Here is a 23,788-nt window from a genome sequence, read left to right on the forward strand (position 1 = left end):
CTCTTCAGCTCAAGGTGAGCGCTCTACCACTTGAGCCACAGCACCACTTCCAATTTTCTAGTGGTTTATTGGAGATAAAAGTCTCATAGACTTTCCTTTCCCGGACTGGCTTTGAACCGTGATCCTCAGATCTCAGCCTCCTGAGTAGCTAGGATTACAGGCATGAGCCACCAGCTCCCGGCTTGAAATTTAAATTTGAAAAAAATGATGCACTATTTGGCTTATATCCTAGTGATATGTGGTGAGCCATAATTAAAATAATAACTAGCAAATTAACTAAATTAATTGATGTAGGTCAAAGGCAAACAATAGTGTAAACTTACCAATTACTTTCAAAGAAATCAACTGTCTTTGGAATCTAGCACTTACTGATGCTTTTCCACATGCCTTCTTTTCTTATTAGCTATGTATTTCCTGGTGAAAAAATATAAAAATGACTAGAATACATAATAAAAATTCACAAAGCTAAGGTTACACTTACTTCTCAATCAATAGGTAAACCTACAGGCACAGGGTCATAAAATGTCTTTCTTAAAAGCATTAAATGCCATAGAGGTCTACCTGGAAAAGATCATTACTACATTAAGACAGCATAAAGATTTTCAGCCTTTTATTTACATTGTTGCTGTATTTTTATAAAAACCATAGGCTACTTATCTTTGTGTCTTTGCAATTTGTTTTTGTGATGACATTATCTGTTCATAACATTAAATGTACATTTAAAAAGGCATTGTATTATACCACTGATGCTTCAAAACTTTATTCCTATATTATTTACATTATGTAGATACCAGAATGTACTTGTACATAATGGCTAATCCTATGATTTTTTTTCCATTCTCAGAGCCACAAACCTGTACATTGAAAGATTTTCTCTGTGCCAATGGAGATTGTGTTTCTTCAAGGTTTTGGTGTGATGGAGACTTTGACTGTGCAGATGGTTCTGATGAGGTAGGTGCTTCTACAATCACAAATATGAAAAGAAGGCAACTCTTTAAACTGCACTTAAAACCATCATTACTCAGTCCAATAAGTGTGACCAAAGAGAGCTCTGCTCCTGACACACTGAGATAAGTATTAATCCCCAGGCTGTGCCACATGCATCAACACAGGGAATAACTCCTGTGCTACTATTGACAGTTAATTTTATAGCTAGTTTTACTTCAGCTAGTGAATGGCTACATAGGGAATAAGATGCTTGGAAACTCTAGTCCCTGTAGCTGATGCCTTTGCCATTTGTGAATCTGCTAAAAAAATTTGCTGCAGTATTTATAGTCATGACTAAAATTTTATGCATTTAAAACAGTTTCTTCTCCCTAGTCTCTTTGTTCAATGAATATAAGTCTTGTACACTTCAGTGTGTGTCATCAATTTTCATGAAACCTCAGGTGATAAATCACAATCTAATTATCATATGGACTTTGCACACATAGATGAATAAAGTTAATTATTTCTTTGTATAATTCTTTGCACAGAGATGCTAAAAATATTTACAGGTTTATATTTTAGATAGTTTTTTTCATGATGTTTTTAAAAAGTTGCAGAGACATGATTATATTTTCTCCAACAAATCAAAAATAACCCCAAGCCATCTCTTTCTAATATTAAGCAGAATTCTAGTAATAGTCAATTTAAAGTTTATCTCTGTTTCATTGCATATCAGGAACAGGGCATGCACAAATAAGCCTTAGGAAAGTGAGGTTTTTGATCTCCCATGAACATCAAGACTCTTCAGTCATGAAGTGTCTCCCAAAACTCTGCTCCTCTGTCTGTGAAACCTGTGTGCCCAAACTAATAAAAGATTACTCCAATGAATTTAGAAAATAGAGGACCTTTTCTGCAACTCTGCAAGTATTTGCTACAGATCTGTCTTCCACAGGTATTTAGTGGTTTCTTAAGGTTAAAAAACAAAAACGAAAATCACTGAGTATTAATATTGGTTAGCGAATCCACAAAAACAAAGATTTTCTTAGTTCTTGGATATTTTTAACAGGATTGGACCAATTTCCATTCTCTCACCATTTTGAAAATGTCACCTAAAAGTCATGTTCATGAACGTAGATTTGAGAAACAGTTATGTAGGATTTGTCATTTGAAGGCCAGAAAAATGTAAGATTCATCATTACAAAGGTGTCTCGAAAGACACCTTTTATCCATGAATTATTTTACAAGAACACAAATATTTTTAAAAATCTATTACACACACATAGCAGTTACATATTTTTGATCTCCATTCATTCAAAACTTACCATAAGCATTTCAAAGTTGAGAAGACACATCTCATGAGAACTCATCCACACTATGTAAAATGGTGTGGTTTTGCTTTTGAAATCTATTCTACCAGATTTTTGTAAACTGTGAAACTTCAAGAAGTTGAGACACATTGCTTAAAGATGTGATTTCATTTTACATGTTATTACTAGATGTGTGAGGTACATACACAAAATGAAAGTCATAGTTTAATATGGTGTTTCACAAAATTGTATTCATGTCAAAGTAGATATCCTTACTAACATCATTTCTCTTGTTCTGAAAGTTGTAAATAGTGGTTCTTTGGTGGTTGAATAATGTCCGTATATTCAGCATTATCATAATAATGCTCTGAGCAAAACATTATCTCTCTCACAAATGGTATTTTTCTGTATTTGCATGCCTTTAGCTCAGTATATATAAAATGAAGTAGCTAAAAATATTGGCAGTAATTTCTATTTTTCTAAAGTCTACTATGACAGGTTGTACTTACAAAAAGCAAGCAAACAGAGAAATGAACAGAAGAACAAAAATATACTATTGAACCTTTGGCTAGAAAGCAGAAATACATTCAAGATATATTAATATAAAAAGAAAAGTTTGGAGAATTGTGAAATTTCATATTAATGAATATGCAATAATCATATAATTATCCTATTCATATCCTGCCATAGCAATGTAAAAGAAATTTTAAAAACTTGGACCAACCTAATTTCACATCAGGCATGCCATTATGCCTTGCACAGAGAAGTGTTTTTTAAAGTGACATTAAATTATTATATTTGGCCTTTGCATCTATCAGAATGTATTGTAACCACACAAAGAAATTCCAAACAATATTAAATTCCAGTGTCAGACTTGCTGTTAATAATATTTTGTTTATTGAAATACATATGATCTTTACAATTATTGGTTATGCAAATATTACCTAAAATTAAAATAAAGGAAATATGAATATAGATTCAAAGAATAAATTAAAAATCTAAATAATAAGCTAGGTGCCAGTGGTTCATGCCCATAATCCTAGCTACTCAGATGGCTGAGATCTTAGGATTCCAGTTTAAAGCCAGCCCTGGCAGGAAACACTATGAGACACTTATTTCCAGTAAACCATCAGTAAAACCAGAAGTGGCATTGTGGCTCATTTGATAGAGCACTGCCTTGAGCTGAAGAGTTGAGGGATAGCACCCAGGTCGATTCAAGCCCCACAACCACAAAAAAATAATTACTTAATTAATTAAATTTTAAAAATCTAAATATTTTAAATCCAAAAGTATCAGTATGATCTTAGAGATCTCTCTCCCTTCTCTCTTTCTCTCTTTGTCTCCCTTTCTCTCTCTTTTTCTCTCTGATTATGTCTCTCTGATTCTGTCTCTGTCTGTCTCTATCTCTCTTTCTCTCTCTGTCTTTGTGGGGGAGGCCTTTGAGCTGTCATTAAGCTCTTTTTGCTCAATGCTAGCCCTCTACCCCCTTTAGATCATAGAACCACTTCTGGTTTTTGAGTGGTTGATTGTAGATACGAGTCTCATGGGAACTTTTCTGCCTTGGCTGGCTTTGAACCACAATCCTCTGAGCTCAGCCTCATGAATAGCTGGGGTTACAGGCATGAGCCATTGGCACTAGCAAGATTTGTCTCTTCATACATAATTTCTACTTTTCCCACTAAAAGATTTTTTAAACTAATAAATTAGAAGTAATGATTATCCCTAGCAGCTTCAATAGTTATCAAAAGCCATTTCCCACTTAAAGAAAATAAGAATACTATGAGAAAAATCCAATGCTTCACTTGAGAAAAAAAAAAACTGAACAGGTAAGGTGTTAACATGGAATTTTTCAGAAAAGAGGATAATTAATATAATGTCCAAAGTACACAGAGACAAATTTGAAAGAGTATCTACTGTCAATAGTATCAAAATAAAAATCTACAATAGTGTATTTAAAGACAATAAAGAGGAGCTCCAGTAGTGCAATCTGTAAGCAAGCGGTACTTATAAGACAATGAACATCTTAAATTTCATCTTTAGAGGTGGTTAAGTAATTGATATTCTTCAGTTTTACTAGTCTAGTTCAGAATGTTGGCCATGCCCTAGAGAAAATAGTTTAGTTTCTTCGAGTTAGAAAAAGACATTTTATACAAATGAATGGTACTACTTTCATGCTTGTAATCCTAGTAATTAAGAAGAGTCATAGTTTACAGCAAAAGTCTATGAAATTCTTACCATAAAAAAAGGCAGGCATGTATCTGTGGCTCAGAAGATTGAGTGCCAGCCTTGGAAAAAAAGCAAATCCCACAGGCCCTGAGTTCAAGCCCAGTAATTGCACATACAAAGAAAAACAAAAAAACCTGAGTGGGAAGTATATACATGTTGTAAGCAACTTCAGCTATATTAAAAAACAAACATACTTTTCAATTTTATTTTACCAAACAATATTTTCATATGTTTACATAAGTAAGAAAGTTTTGTATAGACTACATATACTAGTTAATTATATTGCATTTTATAAATAGTGCCTATTTTCTAGTGTCATTGTTGTGTTGAAATATTAACTGTAATTGAGTAGATAATGAATGCAAAGTGCACATTGTAACAGTGATCATTGTGGAATGTACACGACAAGTACATGGGATGTGTTATAAATAAACAATATAGCATTCCAAATTCAAAAAATCTGATGATAGAAATCATATTTTAAACTCTCCTTTCTATATTATAAACCAATACAATATATACCAGAGCCATTGATTTTATCAAACTTTTACATAAATAAGGCTAAGAAGATCACTAATTAATTATTCTAATATTTACTGTACCACGATAAAAATGATAGCATATAAAAACTTCACTCATAGTTCTTAGACCAGTAGATCATTATTAAAAGCCCAAACCAAGAGTAAAACAAAAAATGAAACAAAAAGAGAACAATATCCTCAATGAACATAGATACAAATATCTCCAACACAATATTTGCAAGCAGAATCCAACAACAAATAAAAAGATGTACTTCACAGACACAAGGATTGTTCAGTATCAGCAAATCAATCAACACAGTGCATAACATCAACAGAATGATAAAAATTTATATAATTATTTTACTGGATGCAAAAAAACATTTCATAAAATTCATGAGAGAAATACTGAATAAATTAGGAAAAGATGCACCGTACCTATGTAACATTATGCTGAATTGGCAAGACCAGAAAGTTTTTCATCTAATATCTGGAGGAAGACAAATATGGATCATTAGCCCAGTAGTCAGGCAACAGGAGAAGATAAAAATAACCCTAACTATAATTATTTAAATTTGTAGTGTCTGTGATCACAGTGATCACATATCAAAAAATTGAAATATCCCACTAAAGTGACTATATAGAATAAATGAATTTGTTAAATTTCAGACTATTAAATTAATGTAAACAATCACTCTGAGTGCCAGAGATTCACACCTTCAATCCTAGCTACTCAGGAAGCTAATTTTTGAGAATCTTGGTTCCAAGCTGGCAGTTGGTCCAGGCAGGAAAGGCAGGAAATCCATGAGACCTTTTTTTTTTTAATTTATTTTTTCCAGTCATTGGGCTTGAACTTTGAGCTTGGGTGCTATCCCTGTGCTCTTCAGTTTAAGGCAAGGGCTCTACCACTGGAGCCATAGCACCACTTCTGGTTTTCGAGTACTTTAATGGAGATAAGAGACTCACCCAGGTTCCTGCCCAGACTGGCTTTGAACTGAGATTCTCTGATCTCAGCCTCATGAGTAGCTGGGATTACAGGGGTGAGCCACTGGTGCCCAGCTCCATGAGACTCTTATCTCCAATTAACTATCAAAAAATCCATAAGCAAAATTGTGGCTCAAGAGGTATAGTATTAACCTTGAGCTCAGAAGTCCAAATAAAACCCCAAGTCCCAGAGTTCAAACCCCAGGACAGACAACAACAACAAAAATCCATAATGTTGCTATATGACAGACAATAAAAAATATTCAAAATAGAAATAAGGCTACCAACACCATTTATAACAGGTTCAAGTAGGTAAAGTATCTAGGAGTAAATTTAACTGAAATAGTGAAAGATCTCTACACTAGAAACAATGATACAGTGATAAAAGAAATGGAAAAGAACACATATTCAAAACCTGTCCATGATCTTAGGTTTGAAACCATAACCATTCTTATGAAACTGTGTTTTTCCATAAATTTCTACATCTCGAAGTGTTCAACAGATTCTATGGAATTCATACAAAAATGGCATTGAAATTTGCCAAAGAAGTCATATAAACCATCCTAAAATCATGAAATTGTGAAAGTCACAACCAGTTTTAGCAAAACTGCCAACAAACAAAGCATTATATGACCTAATGTCAAAATACTGCACAAAGTTACACATGTCATATATTTTACATGAAAACTGTCATGAATTACTGGAACACAAGAGAAAAACTAGAAGTGAACTCATACTTCTACAGCTACTTTGTTTGATAAAAGTGCTAAGAACACACATTAAGAAAGCCAATCTTCACAATCATCATGCTGGGAAAATTGTTTATCTATATGCAGAAAAATGAAAGAATAAAGCTAGAGCCATAAACTTCACCATAAACAAAAATCAACTCAAAGTTCATTAAATATATAAAAAGAAACAGAGAGAGAGAGAGAGAAAAGGAGAGAGAGAAAAGAGGGGGGCGCGCGGGAAGAGAAGCCAGGTACGGTTTTATCAACCCTATTATCTTAGCTATTCAGGAAACTGTGATCTAAGAATGGTGATTTGAAGACATCCAGGTCAGGAAAGTTCTTAATATTCTGATCTTCATTAAGCACCATCCCCAAAAATCAATCCAGAATTGAAGGGGCTAGCTTTGAACAAAAAAACTCAGGGATACTGCTCATGCCTAACATAGAAGAATTTTGTGAGTTAATTGAATGGGCAGTAATGTTTCTGAGACATACATTTTTTGTGGGGGGAGGGGCTGGTCATGGGTTGCTGAACTCTGGGCCTGGGCATTGTCCCTCAGCTCTTTAGTTCAGTCGAGTGCTCTACCACTTGAGCCACAGCATCACTTCCGGCTTTTTTTTTTCTACTCATGTGGTGCTGAGGGATCGAACACAGGGCTTCATGGATGCAAGGCAAGAACCATTGAGTTTCCTTGTGTTGCGTTGGCTGGGAATCGAATTCATGTCAGCTGCTCGGAAGGCAGCTATGTTAACCACTGTACCACCAATGCTACACTCTGAGACAAAAAATGTTTATATTGGAGTAAACAAAGATAGACATAGAGTAATTGGATTACATCAAAGTAAAAGCATCTGCAAAACAAAACAACAACAACAACAAAATCAGGCTGAGCATTAATGACTTACACCTGCAGTCCTAGAGATTAGATTAAAAAAAAATTTAGGCAATAAAGTCCACAAGATGTCATCTGCTAAATAACCAGGAAAAAAATGTTTTGCTAACTTTCTTTTTTAATAGCTTAATTGGTATATTGCCAAATGAAGCAGAAAACGTGAGGAATCCTTGAGTTCCAATCTTGTAACCAGAAGAAAAAATAATCAATGAAGCAAAGAGACCCTAAAGAATGAAAGATTGAGGGAATATACTTCCAAAGAATATATCTGTCAAGAATATACAAGGAACACTGAAAATTCAGTGGCAAAATTCCAAATAGCTTAATTTTAAAATAGGCAATAGAACTTAGTATAGTTTTTAAAAGACACATACATATGCTGGGCATAATTAAAGCACAAATAACACCCTAAGAGGATATCATCTCACTCCAGCCAGGACTGGTTTTATCAAAAATACTAAAAGTAACAAGAGTTAGAGAAGATCTAGAACAATGGAATCCTTGTCACACTGTTGCTTATACTGAAAATTAATTCAGCCCTTATGAAAAACAACACAGAATAAAGTATATAGGGCTACCAAAAAAATGAAATCAATACATTGAAGTGACATCTGAACTATCATGTTCACTGCAGTTCTATTCACAATAGTGTTCTGCATACAGAAAATGGATCATTATGCAACATTTTCTAAAAGTTCAATGTTCAAATATCTGAAATTATTATGCTTCATTAAAATTATAGTTTAGATATTGTTCTTTATACAAGTCTATGAGCTTTATTTTTCTTTTATGCATGTTGAGTTTTATTTAACTGATACCATAAAATACATGCAATTTTATATTATTTTGACATACCAATTTATAGAAAGCACTTTCTCAGGCATTGTATATCTCTCTGAATAGTATTTATAACATATATATATATATATATATTTGTTCAGCAAACCTTTGTTGTACAAGTGTGTTTCATTGTGATATTTTCTCTTTTTTTTGGTTAGTTGGTGATATTTTCATATATACAATGCACTCCAGCACCTCACTGTCTTTATCTCAAATACAGGAAGTAAATTTTCATTTTTATTAGTATCTAACACAGTCCCTGGCAGAGAGTGAAACTTTACTATTTGTAGAAAAAGGTAGAAAAATAATTAAATAGAAGACCATATAATTGAATTTTTAACATCCAAAAGAAAATTATAGGAACTTAAGAAACAGTTTTGTTGAATTTCCTGGGGATGAAATGATACAAGAATAATATGTTAGTAGAAAATGCCTCCCTGAATCTCAGCAGATCTTGACATAACAGAAATTGCTATATAAGAGAAAAATGCCAGTAATACATTTAATTGTATTGTCTCATTCGATCAAAGCTTTCAGAACTGTAGATTGTAAATTTCTGGTAGGTCCCTTTCATTTATCTCATATAAAAAGTTAATGATCCCCAGAAATAAATTTTCTCTCTTGTTTGACTCCAAGTAAAATCTGTAGGCTCTCAAGCAGAAATGACCACTGTGGAAGCACATATCACAGCCTTTTAAGAACAAATGTCAGTAAATAAAAGGATTTAGGCAGCCAAGTAAACTATAAGAGGACAAGGACAAATGGAAAAAGAAAGAGAACACATTGGGGAAGGCTTTTGAATGAATGACAGATTTGTTTAAATTATCTTGTTTGTTTTACATTCTACTTCCTACCCCTAACCTGCTTAATGAACTAGATGCAATTTCTGGGAAATAATTTTAACTACTAATATTTCTCCACAGTTTTCACTAGTTTTCATTATTGCCACACTTGAGATTTCCATTACTATCTACTAAAGAGTAATCAACTCAAAGAGGAAAACTGGGATGATGATGGGTAATTTTTGCTACTTCCATTTTATTATGACACAAAGTGACAAATGGAAGGTGATCATTATTACATTTCTACAAGAGTCATAGTCAGAGAGCATTTTTATCCAAGTCATTTGCTTTTTATTCATATCTAGCAATGTCACTGAAAATTATATGTGGTACACATGAATTCAACAATTCTAGGTTGGAGCATATTCTTTTCTAGTTGTCATTTACATCTGTAGATCTTTTATGAAAAACATTAATTTTAATTCTGTTGGTGTTGTCTTTCAGAGAAATTGTGAAACAAGTTGTTCCAAAGATCAATTTCAATGTTCCAATGGTCAGTGTATATCAGAAAAATGGAAATGTGATGGCCACCAGGACTGTAAATATGGGGAAGATGAGAAAAACTGTGAGCCAGGTAATATGGTAGAGCTGACATTTTAACTTGATGGACTTTAACTCTGAGCAACAATACTCTGAAAACAATCACATGACACAAGTACTCATTTACTATTTCAAATAAATAATTTGAAGTGTTGGTATGAATGATTCTTACGATTTTAAATTTCCATTAGCAGATAAGATCATTACTCATGTTTGGATTCCAAGCCTTATGCATCTAAATTTGATTTTCTACTGTCTTTTTTATATATTTTATATTTTTATTGTGAAAATGAGGTACAGAGGGGTTATAGCTATGTACATAAGTGTTATCCCCTCCCTCATTTTCTGCTTTCTCTATCTTATCACACAACCTAAATTGTTTTTCAAAGTTCTCAAATAAAATATGTTTGATGGATGGTAAAGGTCTAGTTCCACTCATGGAAACTGAGGTTGTATATTAGAAGGTAATAGCTTTACTGAGCCTGGCAAGAAGCATGCTTGTACTATTTGTGTTTAAGTCTTGGGCCAAAATTAAAAAAAAAAGGAAGTCCACACAAGCCCATGTAATTTTCACATCTCTGTACACACACACACACACACACACACACACACACACACACATACATATATTGCTCTATAAATTTGCTCATATAAACACTTAAATTTTCACCTAGATATTTTAATTATTTTACTCATATACCCTCCCTCCTGGAAAAAAACCTATTTGCAATATTTCTGTGTGATCACAGAAATATTGCTGTGAGAGACTAGGTCAGAAATACAAAGATTACATATTTATTTGCCCCAGTGACATAACTTTGAACCATAGTTCCAATGAACTGTATCTTTCTTACTGAATCTACATGTTCTTATAGTTTTATTAATGCAAAATCTCTAGGCAAACTGACAATTAAAATGATTCAAAAATGCTAGTGAAAGGCTTCTCAGTATCTTTGGCAAAGCAATCCAGATCACAACATCATCATCCAAATATTTTTTCCATAGTATTTCAGTAAAAGCCAGGAGCTTGGTGATTTGTTTTCAATCTTAGAATCGTCAAACCCACAGACAAAACCAGTTGTCAAATATTTATGTTAATGAGACCTGGGGAGTACTATTAATGTATTTATCAATGTATTTTTAATTACTGAATCATAAATACTGTAAATTCTTTAGGCTATTTTAACTATGCACAGGGTCGTGTGGAAAAACCTCAAAACAACTATCTTAAAATATGTTCATTATTGAACTCATGCCAATAGAGCTAAGTAAATATAATTAAATCTGAGAGAATGACACAATTCTCACTTTCATCTTAAAAATGAAAATATGAATTGACACTCTCAAAGATTGCTTAATTTTTGCACAGTTTTGAAAATAGCTTGAGGCTTTTCTTTTTCCAACTGTTTATGATTGTGACAAACTCAGTCAATGCTATGGATTGGAAGAGATGGGTAACACTGATACTTCCCCAGGGTCCTTTTCATTTGAGTTACATCCTTAATGCATACCTTATTATATCCTTGAAGCATATTTAATGCTATAGAAAGCACATTTTTAATAAGTCCTTAAGACTAGAAATGGAACATAGTTAAAACAACATACGGTATTCTTTTTATCTTTTAGAATTTCACTTTTCCATATTCATATATATGTTTTGCTTCCACAAAGTAGTCATTCTCTTTGTTATATCTAAACCTTAACTTTATAATTGTCTTCAGCATCTCCTACATGCTCATCAAGTGAATATATATGCGCTAGTGGAGGATGTATTTCAGCGTCTTTGAGATGTAATGGAGAATACGATTGTGCTGGTGGTTCAGATGAGGTAAAAATCTATCATTGCATTATAATCTCTGAATTACATGTAGTAGGGTTAAGAAAGTAAAAGGAATAAAAACAAGGCAGGCGCTGGTGGCTCATGCCTGAAATCCTACTTATTTAGGAGTCTAAGATCTGAGGATCACAGTTCAAACTCAGACTAGGCAGAAAAGTCCATACGACTCTTAATCAGTTTTTTATTGTGAAAATACTTTACAGTGGTGTTACAGTTACATTAGCAAGGTAATGAATATGTTTCTTATCAAGCATTGTTGGTTCCTCCTTTGTTTTTCCCCTACCATACCTTCCCTCCCATCTCCTCTACTACACCTCCCACCTCCTGACCCCTGCCTAAATTGTAAACTTCGTTTTTCAACATAGTGTCTTCTATGGGTCAACCTGTATCCCTATTTAAATATTTTGTTTTTTCCCTTCCCCTCCCCAAACCAGCATCAAATGCAGTGAAAACCTGCGGGAGAGGGACATACATATCAACAAAAAAATCTCATAGTACCATATAAATACGTTAGAAACAATAGCAAGCAAGAAAAAAAAAACACAGTTTTGCCCTCATCACTAATAAACTACTCAGAAAAAGGCAAAGTGGCTTTGTGGCTCAAGTGGAAGAGTGCTAGTCTTGAACACAAACATGCTCAAGGATGGTGCCCTAGCCCTGAGTTTAACCCCCAGGACTGGTTAAAAAGAAAGAAAAATCAAACACACTTTCATTTTTAGGACTGTATAAAACACTAAACCAACAAATGGAGTGCAAATTAGTTCAGCAAATACCTAGGTCTGTATAGTGTGTAAATGCAAAAATCCCATTGTAAGTTGTTCTCAGTAAGTCAAAAAAAGTAAAAAAAAAAAAAAAGAAAGAAAAAAAAACCTAAAATCTCCTTCGATTATAAAGTATTGATGTTAAAAGCCACAAGTTTTTTTCCTGTGATTGTATCATTATCATGAATGAAAACACCAGTGCCCATTTGTATTTGAACAGATGGACTGTGTGACTGAATGTAAGGAAGATCAGTTTCGATGCAAAAATAAAGCCCACTGTATTCCAATTAGATGGCTGTGTGATGGGACTCATGACTGTGTGGATAGCAGTGATGAAGCAAACTGTGACAGAGGTAAGGCACTTATCCGGTGAGCCCAGATGTGACAGAATAGTCGTTGAGGCACTGGAATGAGTAAGCATATAAAACATGAGCTAGGAGCAGAGAATAAGGTGATTATGAAATTCTCTTTCTCTGCTGGGATTGTGGGACAGTCTACTCTGAATAAATAAAATCCATATTACATTCAAACAGACTATGATCCTACTTTGTGTATGACAAAAGTAAACCAAATATAAATAAACCAAGAGTTTAATGAGTATCTAGCATGATTTTTCCTTCAGATTGGTGATGAATCATTGCTAGGCATATGTGAAATATACAGAGAAAGTAGCAATTAGGGCCATTATTAAAAGAGAATTTTTTTCTGTTCTGTGTAAGTTTTTTTTCTGCATTTCTTGCTTAACTCTGAAGAAGAGAGCACATTTATAGTTCCTGTAATTCTAGATTGTTATATGCTATGTATTATATAACATATACCATATGTTGTATGATATGTAGATTTTGTTTTACCCTCCAATTGTCTTTACTATTGAAAAAATTCTATTTTTTGCTTCTCTGGAAAACAATCTTCAATTCAGTAATATATTATGTTTAACTATGTAAAGATCCCTTCTGACAAGTAATGAGTTTTTATTTGTAAATCACTACAGTCAGCGCAGCAATGGTTACTACTTGGAGTTAATAAGAATTAATGAAAGAGATGAACCTGAGGGCCAAAGCTTGAAATTATCCTAAACTACAATTTTTTATCTTGATATTGTTATATGGATTATTTAAAACACATTTTCTTCTCATTACTTACAAAATTTTCTCAAAAGAATTTAACTTTGGAGTATTTGCAACATTGCCAACAGACATGATAGTAGGTATTTCTACTCAAGGATACACTTTTGGATATGTATTCAAAGTTTATCTTATTTAAATATATCTATTTATATATAGTCATATAAGGAAAAATGCATAAACTATTCTAACTTGCAGCTTCATTGTTCTTGTCTTACTTTGTACAATATTGCGTAAACTGACTCCAAAACACTCCAAAACATACTGTTTACTTGTACCTCAAGCAATGGATTATGCCAGTCTTTGCTCAAGTTTTCATGGTAATAAAGAATCAAATCAATTTTATCTTTTTTTTTTTTGGTCCCGTCGTGAGGCCTGAACTCTGGGCCTGAGCGCTGTCCCTCAGCTCTTCAGCTCAAGGCTAGTACTGTACCACTTGGGCCACAGCACCAATTCCGGCTTTTTTCTTTTTGCTTATGTGGTGCTGAGGAATCGAACCCAGGGCCTAAGGCATGCAAGGCAAGCGCTCTACCACTGAGCCACCTTCCCAGCTCCTCAAATCAATTTTAAAGTAATGGTCAGAAGAGAATAGTTATAGTTTACCTTCCCTTCTTTATACTCAGCTATTTCATTTATGTTTCACACTGTGGCCAAATTAATAAAAAATTAATAATCTGAGGACTTTCAGAATTGAAAAGATTCTACTATTTAACCTCACTCAGAAAAAGAGAACTGAAAAGATTCTACTATTTAAACTTACTCAGAAAAAGAGTTGTGAGTTCCTAAATGTATCGTTTACAAATATGTCAAAGTTGCCCTCCTCTCTTACCCACTCACATTTTGTACTTTCTTTAGGTCTTTTTCCCATTTAACAATTAAGTTCAAAAGAAATAGCACGGAAGTTGAGGTTTTCATCATGTATAGATTTACCTTAAGTTATGACAAAGTTTGGAATTTTAATACTTAATTTACTAGAGTGGTTTGAGGAAATCAAAAACAAAAAAAAAGAATTCTATGAAAACAAATTACCATTCATCTCAAATTTGGACACATGAGCTAGCAGTGATTAGTGGAGGAATTTGGAAGTAAAGAGAGCTACTTTGAATTGAATGGGTTGCCTTTGCTTACTTTCAAATACTAACAACCTCATATACAATACAACAGCAACACTTATACTTTATACATTTTAACAATTATCTTTAAATACTTATTCAAAGGGGTTTCAATTCACTCTGTCAGTTTGTGAGTACAATGCAAATAGTGTATATATTTACATATATTTTTGTAATTTAGATCTGTTTACCTCACATGAAAGAAGATATTCAATTTTTGTCTCCCTCCATCTGACTTACTTCACTTAATATATTTTTTTCTATGTCAACCATTCATGTTTTTAAGGTAAAATATATGGCTTCAGGGAACGCAGTGCATTTTTTTTGGGGGGGAGGGTCAGTCCTGGGGCTTGAACTCTGGGCCTGGGCACTAGGTGTGAACAGTGCATATTCTTATTGGCCTGAGCATCCAGACTTTGTTCTACTTTTCTGACATTTTTGGTAGAAAAGTCTGAAGGCTATTATTTAAGCAATCACTACATCAAAATTATTCAAATTATTTATATAAACCATAAAATACTATCATATATTAAAGCTTCCCTTAATATAATTATGACCAGAATGGTGGGTGTGTATTTTCTGTGACAATTCACTTGACTGGCCTTCTATGAACCTGCCAACGGCTCAGTTATAATTTAGACATGTCATTGTTAACTAATATGTAATTTACTTATTTTTTAATAACCTCATGTTGAGCTCATGAAGAACATGCCTAGGTAACTGGAATTTTAATACAGCCAGTCTCTTTAAATTACACCTTTTCCTGTTGTTCCTGTTGCTTCATGTCATTTCAAAATAAAGCTTTCAAAGTTAGACTCAGGACTTCATGGTAGCTCTGAGATACCTTTTTGAAATTCAACTTATTTTCAATACAACATGAAGTCTTTAATAGGCTAAAGGCAAACCTTTGCCTTTCTGTTTCAATTATAATTTAATTTATATTTCTCTTCTTAATACAAAAATGGTATCCAATTCTCTTACCAAGAAAATCACAATGCTATCTAAGTAAAATCCTTAGGGAGCTCATATTTTCCTGTCAACAAGACTGATTTGCTACAAATAGAATTTTTTCAAATACTCAAGTAGGTCAAGAGTTCACAAATTCTGTTTGAGTTTAATCCATTGTAAAACAACATTCAATAAGATTTAGTCATTGGAATCTTGAATTATTCTTTCTTCATGATCCACTAATTTCGATTTTGAATTGAGTCAACACTCACTCCAAATGTATACCTGTGTCTTTAGTTTTCTTAATACTAAAGGCAGTGTATGTTATGTTTTATATTATTTGGGGAGAATGAATTTTTAACTGGTAATATATTTTTTTGTATAGGTTTGGGTATTTGAGAGTTCTTTTTTTGATTGTATCATTTTAGAATTTAGTATTGCTGAAATTTTAAAGTAGCATACCCAAGATAAATGTGGGCTGGAAGAAGTCTTTCATGGTGATAGCCCCTTGAGTATTCTCACCAAAGACCTGCAATTGTCCAGTCCTTTGACTGTTGCACAAGAGAGACAATGCAAATTCTACCAGTTCTGCTTTGCTTCTTTTTTGAAAACCTTATCAATAATAACATTACTATCTCTTTAAATAATTCCTTAGTCAAAGCTTAGCTATTACTCCAATATTTAAAAGGAATCTACTTATTTTTCCCTATTCATGTCTATCATTAACAATTCCATTTTTTTAAAAGTTGTATTTCTCAACTGTCAAAAATCATATCTGTCTCCTACTTAATGGCCACACATTTAAACTCTCAGCAATAATAAAAATCATGAGCTTTATTTCAACATCCTCCATGGAAGGAATCTTATTTATCTTCATTCTAAATGACAATTGTTTTCCCCAGTTGCTATTTGCCATTTGCAAATGTAAGCTTACAAATTACTTTATAGAAGTTGTTCTTTTGTAACCACATGAATATTCTCAGTCTTTCGGAAATAAATAGGCTTCTCTACAGGCAGCAAGAACCTAAAGTTCTTAATGCTCCAATCATTGATGTTTTGAAAATGCATTGCTCTCTATCCAAAGACATAACTTGAATTTATTAGTTGTTTGAATATGTTGAAAATGGTGAATACATTTGTATTTTTGTTTTTTTAGTTTATTCTTGATGTTTTTGTTGAAATAATAATTAATAAATTGCTCTCTCTCTCTCTTTTTTAATTTTTGTTTTTTGCTGTGTACTGGTTCTTGAAATCAGGCCTTCATACTCTTGTTTAGCTTTTTGGCTCAAGGTTGGCATTCTACCACTTGAGCCACTCTTACAATTGTGTTTCTTGGTTCATTAATTGGAGATAAGCTTCAGGGATGTTTCTGCTCAGTCTAGCTTCAAACCCATGACCTCAGATCTCAGCCTCCTGAGTAGCTAGGATAACAGTTTTAAGACAATGGCATCCGGCAAAAACAAAAACATGAGAAAGGAAAGACAGCATATTGAAAGATATAGGAATATTCCTGTTTATAAAATTTTTTCTCAGATTTTGCAGAAGCATTTTACCAGTTATTTAGCATTTTTCATATGTAGGACTACCTAACAACTCTAAGAACATAGTCTAACCTAGAATAAAATAACTTTTAGGCTAGTGATTTAGCTTAGTTATAGATAACTTACCAAAAATATGTCAGACCTTGGATTTGATCCCCCCACACCAAAAGAAAAGAGAAGATAAAATAAATCAGATGTGATGATGCATAATTCAGACAAACTAGACACTGTGGCAGGATCAGCACATTATAATCTACCATCATCTATGACATATGTAGTGAGACTCTGTCTCAAATACTAAATAAATATGCAAGTTGTCAGTAATTCACGCTTTTAATCCTAGGTAATTAGAAGCCTGAAAATTGCAAAATCATGATTTATAGCCAGCATGGAGAGAAAGCCCAGGAGATTCCATCTACAATTAGGTAGCAAAAAGCCAGACTGGAGGTGTGGCTCAAGTGGGGAAGTGCTATTTAGGAGTGAGAAAGCGGAATGAAAATGAGGCCCTGAGTACAAGTTCTGGTACTGGCAAAATAGGAAAATAGATGGTAGATAGGTAGATAGATAGATAGATACATGCATACATACATACATAGTATATACAAAATCACAATTTTAATAAAATAATCTCAAAAATGAATTTTTGTTATTTTTACCATAAATTAGAAGATGTCCATTTTTAAAAATCTCCTGATTTCACTATTTGCTAAACAAAATATTTGTGAAAATAGTATCAAAGAGCATGCTTTGAATTATAAACCATATATAGTTTTAAATGAATTAAAATGTCATATTACTTGTTCTTAATATCCTGCTGGAAACTAATATTAAATAGCACAAGAAAATATAGAGAAATATGTTTTCTATTTTCTAATGTTGTTAATGCTCTCTCTTTTTTTCTGTCTTAAAATGAAGGAGGAAATGTATGTAGAGCTGATGAATTCCTTTGCAATAATTCCCTTTGCAAACTGCAGTTCTGGGTGTGTGATGGAGAAGATGACTGTGGAGACAACTCTGATGAAGCCCCTGAGATGTGTGGTAAGTTGCTGTATGTTGCTCTAGAGTGTACTTCTATCTGTTTATCTAAAGTACCAGAGCGATCAATAGAGTATTAAACCAAACCACAAATTCTACTATCCAGACTTTGTAGATAAAATTCTATTTTATCTATCACAGAACAGCTTTTTTTCAAGGTAATGCACAGATTACTTTGTTCAAAGTTTATGACTTTATAGTAAGTGTCCTAAATCAAAACTAGCACATATCCTCACTATCCAAAAATAGATTACAAACTAGTTTGGAAGACTTAAAATAAGCTGATATTCTGAATTGAATAAGATACATACAAAATTATGATTTAATACTGAAATGAGGTTTTAACTGATAAATGGAAATAATATCAACAATAAGATAACAAATTCACATAGGTAATTCATCAAATTTTACTTTGTCTGAGGAATTATACATACATAAGTATAGATACATATATAAATAGAAATTTCATAGGTACACATATATATATATATGTGTTAATTTATATTATTTGAATAAAATTCAAAATTTTCTGTAGACAAAACTTATTTAATAGTAAATCTAAAAATCTTAAAAATAATTTTATCTCTGAAGTTTGTTAAGGGTGTATTTGTTCAATAAAATGTGTCATTTGAGAACAAAAAATATATGATTTCTCATACTTATATAAACTTCTTTGTAAGTCTTCATTCTTTTTGAATAATGTTGGCAAGGAATATGGTTATATTTTTAATTTTAAAAACAATGATAACTGCCAGCCAGATGCCAATGGCTCATACTTGTAATCCTAGTGACTCAGAAAGCTGAAATCTGAAGACTGTAGTGTGAAGTCTGCCCAGCCAGGAAAGTCCATGAGACTCTATCTCCAATTAACCACCAAAAAGGCCAAAAGTGTATCTGTGTCTTAAGTTAGTGATAGAGTGTTTGCCTTGAACAAAAAAGCTCAAAGACAGTACCTAGGTCTCGATTTTATGTCTCAGGTCTGTCACTACAAAAAAGATAATGTCACTTCATAATGTAGCATATGAAATGAATGAATGAAAACACAGCATGGAGATATATATATATATATATATATATATATATATATATATATATATATTCTATGCTTAAAATTAAGATAATATATATGATGGTCATTTGTCTACTGTTATCGTTGTAAAAATATAAAACAACATAGTAGCTCTTTTAAGATTTAAGAAGAAAGCCGGGTGCCGGTGGCTCATGCCCATAATCCTAGCTACTCAGGAGGCTGAGATCTGAGGATCGCGATTCAAAGCCATCCCGGTCAGAAGTCAGTGAGACTCTTATCTCCAATAAACCACTAGAAAACCAGAAATGGCACTGTGGCTCAAGCGGTAGAGCACTTGCCTTGAGCTGAAGAGCGCAGGGACAGCGCCCAAGCCCAGAGTTCAAGCCCTATGACTGACCAAAAAAAAAAAAAAAGAAGAAAAAGATAAAAGCATTGGTATTATTTTCTATTAATACAACTGATAAATTATGAGGCTAATTTTTGCATTATGTTGAACATCATCAAACATTATATTGTTCCTGTTCATAATATATTAAAATACATTTACCAATATCCATGTATAACCTTGTATATCCATGTATATCCATGTATATCCATGTATAAACCATGAATTTTCTAATCTATTCACTATTTCATCTGACCAGAAAGCCACTGGATGGATTAGGAATACTTGCAATTAATTACTGTATAAGATTCCATTTCCATACCGTTATGCATCCATTACTAGTATAGAAATTTATGTTCAGGAACTCTCCTCATGTCACAACTGATAAAGCTTGTAAGATCTCTCTGGTCATCCCTCTATTTCACTCAAGCATGGGTAATAAGAAACTAATAAAGTATTCTCTAAATAATGAACAAAAAAGAATAAACCAAACTATTCTGTGCCAGTTTCTGATAATCAACAAACAACCCATAGTTGTTGCGCTCGTATTTTGGTTTGGTAAATAAGGATAATTTCCATACATTTTTATCAAGCAATGAGATAATTAAACAAAGGGAGTAGATAACACACTTAATAAGGCAACTAACTTGGTCTTTGGAATCTAAGACAAATGGCAGCATATGAAAGGTATAAATCATTTGCTCAATAAATGTTTGGTAAACTAGAAGTTACTTTGTGATATAATGTTGAAGAAACAGGTTGCAGTTTGACTTCACAAGGTTTATGATGACAAAAGTTATTCAAATTATGATACATTTTATGAAGAAAAAATAATGAAAGTATCAATCTAGGGATTTATTTTCCATTTCAGGAAATGAGAAAAATACTTGTATTTTACTTAGAGTAGAGTGACATATAACTGGAAAATATGCCAGAGGAATTTTAGAGTATGACACAGTATTTTAGAAAAAGAAAAAGGCAGAGCAAGCCATGGCTTAATGCGAATATAGGAGGGTATTTTTACTTGTACATTTGAATGGAAGGAGAATTTAGGGGAAGTAAGTTGTGTAAGTATAGAGTGCTGACTGTCTGAGAAGGTATTTAGGAGACTTTCAAGTAAAGATATCAGTCAGACCTTGTCAATTTGGTTCATGACCTTAAAGAAAAGAAATGATTTATAATATCAATTTGATAATAAGAATAAATATGGTGCCATGTCATATGGAGTTTTAAGGTTTATAAAAGATGGAAGTAAATCATAAAAGGAGTTTATGAAAGGCTATTGAGAATCATTAATATCATGAATATGAGCTGTCAGAAGAAAATCAGACAGAGGATAACAAAATAATTAGCTTACAAAGTAAAAGGGAGATTTAAAGTAGTTGTGAACAAAGACTCCAAGGCAAAAAATATTTCAAAAAAGAAGAGTTGATGCCAGAGGAGACAGAAGAATAAGTTTCAGACCAAGTAGAAAAACTACTTCAGAATGTGAGTTAGTAATTCTCTTCCTTTAACAAAAAATAGTGAGACATGCATGGAGCTAGTGGCTCTTTCCACTGACCCTAGCTAGGTAGGAGGCTGAGATCTGGGGATTGCTGTTCAAAGCCAGGCTAGGCAAGAGTGTTCTCAAGATTGGCTCTTAACTGCTATTAACTACTATAAAGCCAGAAGTGGACCTGTGACTTAAATGGTAGAAAACCAACCTTGAATGGAGAATCATAGGGACTGTGTCTGGGCCCTGAGTTCAAGTACCAGGACTAGGGCACACACACACACACACACACACACACACACACACACACACACACACACACAAAATGAGACAAGTTGATAGATGATATATAGGTATGTTTATTTGAGAATTCTTAATACTTTTAGAAAATTTCCATGTTTTGCATTTCCATTGGGTGTTCAATAGGAAAACTGTTCACATAAAGAGGGCTAAAGTGTGGTTTGGGGAGGTTTAGAAAGGATACATATATGAATACCTATGGCAGGAGGTAGGGGACGTGATTAAGCTCTCCAAGTAACACTAATGACTAATCCTACTGGGTGACCCTGATGGGGTTTGCAGCTTGCTCATCTCGGAATTTCCAGTTACAGATGTTGGGAGGGAAGATGGTTTCTATCCATCTAAGTTTAGAGTTTTATTAGACAAACAAAAATGAAAAAGAGAAAGGGAAAAATCAGCTTACTGGAAAGAATATAGGTTTCTAGAAGAGTACTAAAGGAGTATTCAGTGTGGTGTAGGCTAATAAATACCATCAGAAATGAAAATAAAGACAAAAAGTAAAGAGTAAAATAGTGGACATAGTAATAGACTAGTGTTCAAGATAAAATGGAAGGACACTTATAAAGAGACTTGTTAAATTACAATCTTGAAACAGAGGTTTGGTGAAAATTTGAGAATTTTTTGGAAAATGGTAAAAACAGGCTGCAGTCATGTGCATTGGTTAATGTTTGTATGTGCACAAAACAGAACTCTTGTTGGCTGTATCATGAAGATAATTCTATTTTAAATCTCCAATGCCCACAACCTTTTTGGAAAGTAGAAGTATAGGTAGATTAATCCAACAGAAATTTAATTATAAGTAATTCAAGGAGACAAGAATGGCAGATATTTTTTGATGTGCTTATGTAAATACTGATGTAATCTAGGATGCTGGAATGAATTTGAATGCAGAGAACTGTGTTGGAATACAGGTATGATAAACTATCCAGACTCTAAAATAATAATATTTGTTTACATTTCATTTTCAAAATGCAATGTACACATAAGATGGAATGTGGACATATGTCAATAATGTTCTAAAAGTTTTTTTGTCAGAATCTTAATTATCTTCAAACACAAAATAAGATGAGGTTGAAGCAAATAAATAAACACATATTTATCTATAAAAAACCAAAAAGGGAAGGAGTACACTAGGAAAAAGAATGAGGTTTCAGTTAAATGAATATGGTTAGGCAAAAAGTGTGGTATGTTTAAAGGAACTGTTATATAGTACATTACAAAGATGATTGATTAAAAGTTATCAGTGTGTAGAAGCAGTAAGGAAAAGCTAATGAAAAGTCTATAAGCATCTCTGAAGTGTCCCAAATTATATATTAAAGGTTACAGATTGCTGTCAATATGATGTGTGTTAAATTGATTTTTTTTATGTGTGTGTCTTTTTGAAGATCATTGTGGAGAACAAGTATGCTAAGATTTAAAAAATAAAAGCAGGCCAGGTGGCGGTGTCTCATGCCTGTAATCCTAGCTACTCAGGAGGCTGAGATATGAGGATTGCAGTACAAAGCCAGCCCAGACAGGAAAGAAAACTGAAAGTGGCTCTGTGTCTCAAGTGGTAGAGCACTAGCCTTGAGCCGAAGAGCTGAGGGACAACACTTAGGTCCAGATTTCAAGCACCATGATTGACAAAAAAAAAAAAAAAAAGAGTGGAAGTATTATGGTTATAACAGAAGTGAGTGTAGTATGATATCAAGGGAACAATAAGGAAGAATTTAAAACAATTATTTGTTTTCTTCTTCGAAAGTGTCATTAACTGAACTAAAGAAATGATATTAATTTCATGTTTAGGAAGAAAAGATCAGACAGAAATCATAAAGGATTGAACGGCGTATTTTTTGAACTTGAATTTCCTCAGAATATGTTTTACAATTCAATCTGTTATTTCAGAACTAAATCAAGACTGAAAACTCTTCAAGATATAGTAGCTTATAAATAAATTACTACATATGAGACGAAGTGTGTGTGTGTGTGTGTGTGTGTGTGTATCCACTAGGAACAGAGTTTTCTACATGTAAAGATAAATAAATATTGTACTTGCTTTGGAGGTGAAGGTTGCAGAAGAGATGATAGGAGGGAATATACACATATATATATAGTGAATAAATATTATTAGATTATATTATGCAATTATATAAATACATTATTATAAATGTTCATTATATAAGCAGTAGTATAGATATTATTAAATAACAATTAGTATAAATATAAAAGTAGTATAAATATTTTTATGATTGATATATATATATATATATATATATATATTATGTTTTGTTTTGTTTTTTGGTTCATTGTGAGGCCTGAACTCTGGGCCTGGGCACTGTTCCTCAGCTCTTCAGCTCAAGGCTAGTGCTTGCCACTTGAGCCACAGTGCTACTTCGGCTTTTTTTTTTGCTTATATGGTGCTGAGGAATCAAACCC

At 33.0% G+C, this 23,788-nt stretch overlaps 1 protein-coding gene across 1 annotated transcript in view; it reads left to right on the forward strand.

The window, feature by feature from the left end:
• Window positions 1-23,788, forward strand: part of Lrp1b (low density lipoprotein receptor-related protein 1B) — a 1,500,426-nt gene that overhangs the window by 1,349,028 nt on the left and 127,610 nt on the right. Inside the window, exons 67-71 of the mRNA XM_013030060.1 lie at window positions 845-951; window positions 9,713-9,842; window positions 11,530-11,636; window positions 12,627-12,759; window positions 18,047-18,169. Of these exons, the coding sequence (XP_012885514.1) occupies window positions 845-951; window positions 9,713-9,842; window positions 11,530-11,636; window positions 12,627-12,759; window positions 18,047-18,169 (600 nt within the window). The remainder of the gene's footprint in view (window positions 1-844; window positions 952-9,712; window positions 9,843-11,529; window positions 11,637-12,626; window positions 12,760-18,046; window positions 18,170-23,788) is intronic.

This window comes from Dipodomys ordii, unplaced genomic scaffold (genome assembly GCF_000151885.1).
Source record: "Dipodomys ordii isolate 6190 unplaced genomic scaffold, Dord_2.0 Scaffold126, whole genome shotgun sequence".
In the NCBI taxonomy this organism is placed as follows: domain Eukaryota; kingdom Metazoa; phylum Chordata; class Mammalia; order Rodentia; family Heteromyidae; genus Dipodomys; species Dipodomys ordii.